The sequence below is a fragment of the Cynara cardunculus genome (genome assembly GCF_001531365.2).
Source record: "Cynara cardunculus var. scolymus isolate 2C chromosome LG 14, CcrdV1, whole genome shotgun sequence".
NCBI classification, from domain to species: domain Eukaryota; kingdom Viridiplantae; phylum Streptophyta; class Magnoliopsida; order Asterales; family Asteraceae; genus Cynara; species Cynara cardunculus.
Genome location: NC_037541.1, coordinates 1,515,792 through 1,517,141, shown reverse-complemented (window position 1 = coordinate 1,517,141; position 1,350 = coordinate 1,515,792). Strand labels below are relative to the sequence as shown.

At 32.1% G+C, this 1,350-nt stretch overlaps 1 protein-coding gene across 1 annotated transcript in view; it reads left to right on the top strand.

Annotated features, from left to right (window-relative positions):
* The first annotated feature begins 516 nt into the window (after nucleotides 1-516).
* LOC112526671 (choline transporter protein 1-like) overlaps nucleotides 517-1,350 on the top strand; it is a 7,225-nt gene continuing 6,391 nt past the window's right edge. The window contains exon 1 of the mRNA XM_025137050.1: nucleotides 517-803. Within this exon, the coding sequence (XP_024992818.1) occupies nucleotides 598-803 (206 nt within the window). The 5' untranslated portion in view covers nucleotides 517-597. The remainder of the gene's footprint in view (nucleotides 804-1,350) is intronic.

Sequence of the window (1,350 nt, the reverse complement as noted above, 5' to 3'; positions counted from 1 at the left end):
ATCTTGTTTGACAAAAAAACTTGTCTCTTAATGATTTTAAAATCCTCTAAATGATTTTGTATCATGAATCTTCTTTAACCATTAAGCATCCTAATTTTATTTTTTACTATATCATGAAAGTCTTTTAATCATTCTGACCATTTAATAATTTTACATCAAACCATTTAACAACCGTGAAATAACCCATAAAAAGACGAAAATGAAAACAGAAAGTCTGGTGCAACATGGAATTTTATATTATTGAGTTTTAGATAATTGATTACTATTATTATTATTTGAATTAAAAAAACAAAAAAACATTCAGCATTATTTTATTCTTCAAGAGTGTCATTATCATAATCAAAGTGTAATTTTTCCCTTAAATTTCGGCCCTGAAAAGTGGTTCGGCAGGTTGATTACTGTCTTTCTTTTTATATATTCTAAGATAGAAAATTCCAAGCTTTCACACTCATCTTCTTGCTACTTGCTACTCTCACACACACTGGTTTCACTCTGCAAAAACACACACACACACACACACAGAGTCATCTTGTTCTTCAAGTTCCTACATAAACCCTAGATGTTCTGTTCTGGGTTTTGATATTTACTTGAATCCAAATGAGGGTTTCATTAGGGGCAGTGATTGGAAGATACCCTTTTCCTTCTTCAACCAATGATGGCCAAAATCAAAATCTTGAAACGGATGACGTCATCAGGCATGGTAGAAAATGCAGAGACTTGCCTTTTCTTGTCTTCTTCATTGTATTCTGGATTGCTTTGATTGTTAACTCCAGTTTTGGGTTCTACAAGGGTAACCCTTTGAGGTAATCTTTATCAACAAATTTGATTCCAATTAAATGTTTCTTGAAATCCCCATTTCACCCTTCTGATTTGTGTATCAATCTATTATAGTTCGATATATAAGATGATTCCTGTGTCTGTGTGTATTAATCCATGGTTCTATATAGGTAACTCTTTAAGGTAATTTTAGCCACAGATTTGATCCAATTGATGTTTCTTGCAATCCCATTTCACCCTTTTGATTTGTGTGCATACATCTAGGTAAACCTTTAAGGTAACTTTAGCAACAAACTTGATGATTTCTTTAAATTCCCATTTCACCCTTTTGCTTTTTGTGTTTATATATCAGTTTAGGGTCTGAATGAGATAAGAATCCTTCTTATGGAGACAAAATTTGATACTGTTTAGTTCCAACACTTGAGATTTGATTTTGCTGCAGCTTCATGTAGCTAGTAATTTCCAGTTTGTTTGATCTTTTGATGTTGTTATGATCTGTTTGTTCTTATTACTTGAGTTATTAGCTTTCTTCCTCAAACAAAAATGCAGAAAGAATCTGCAAGAAAGAGCAAC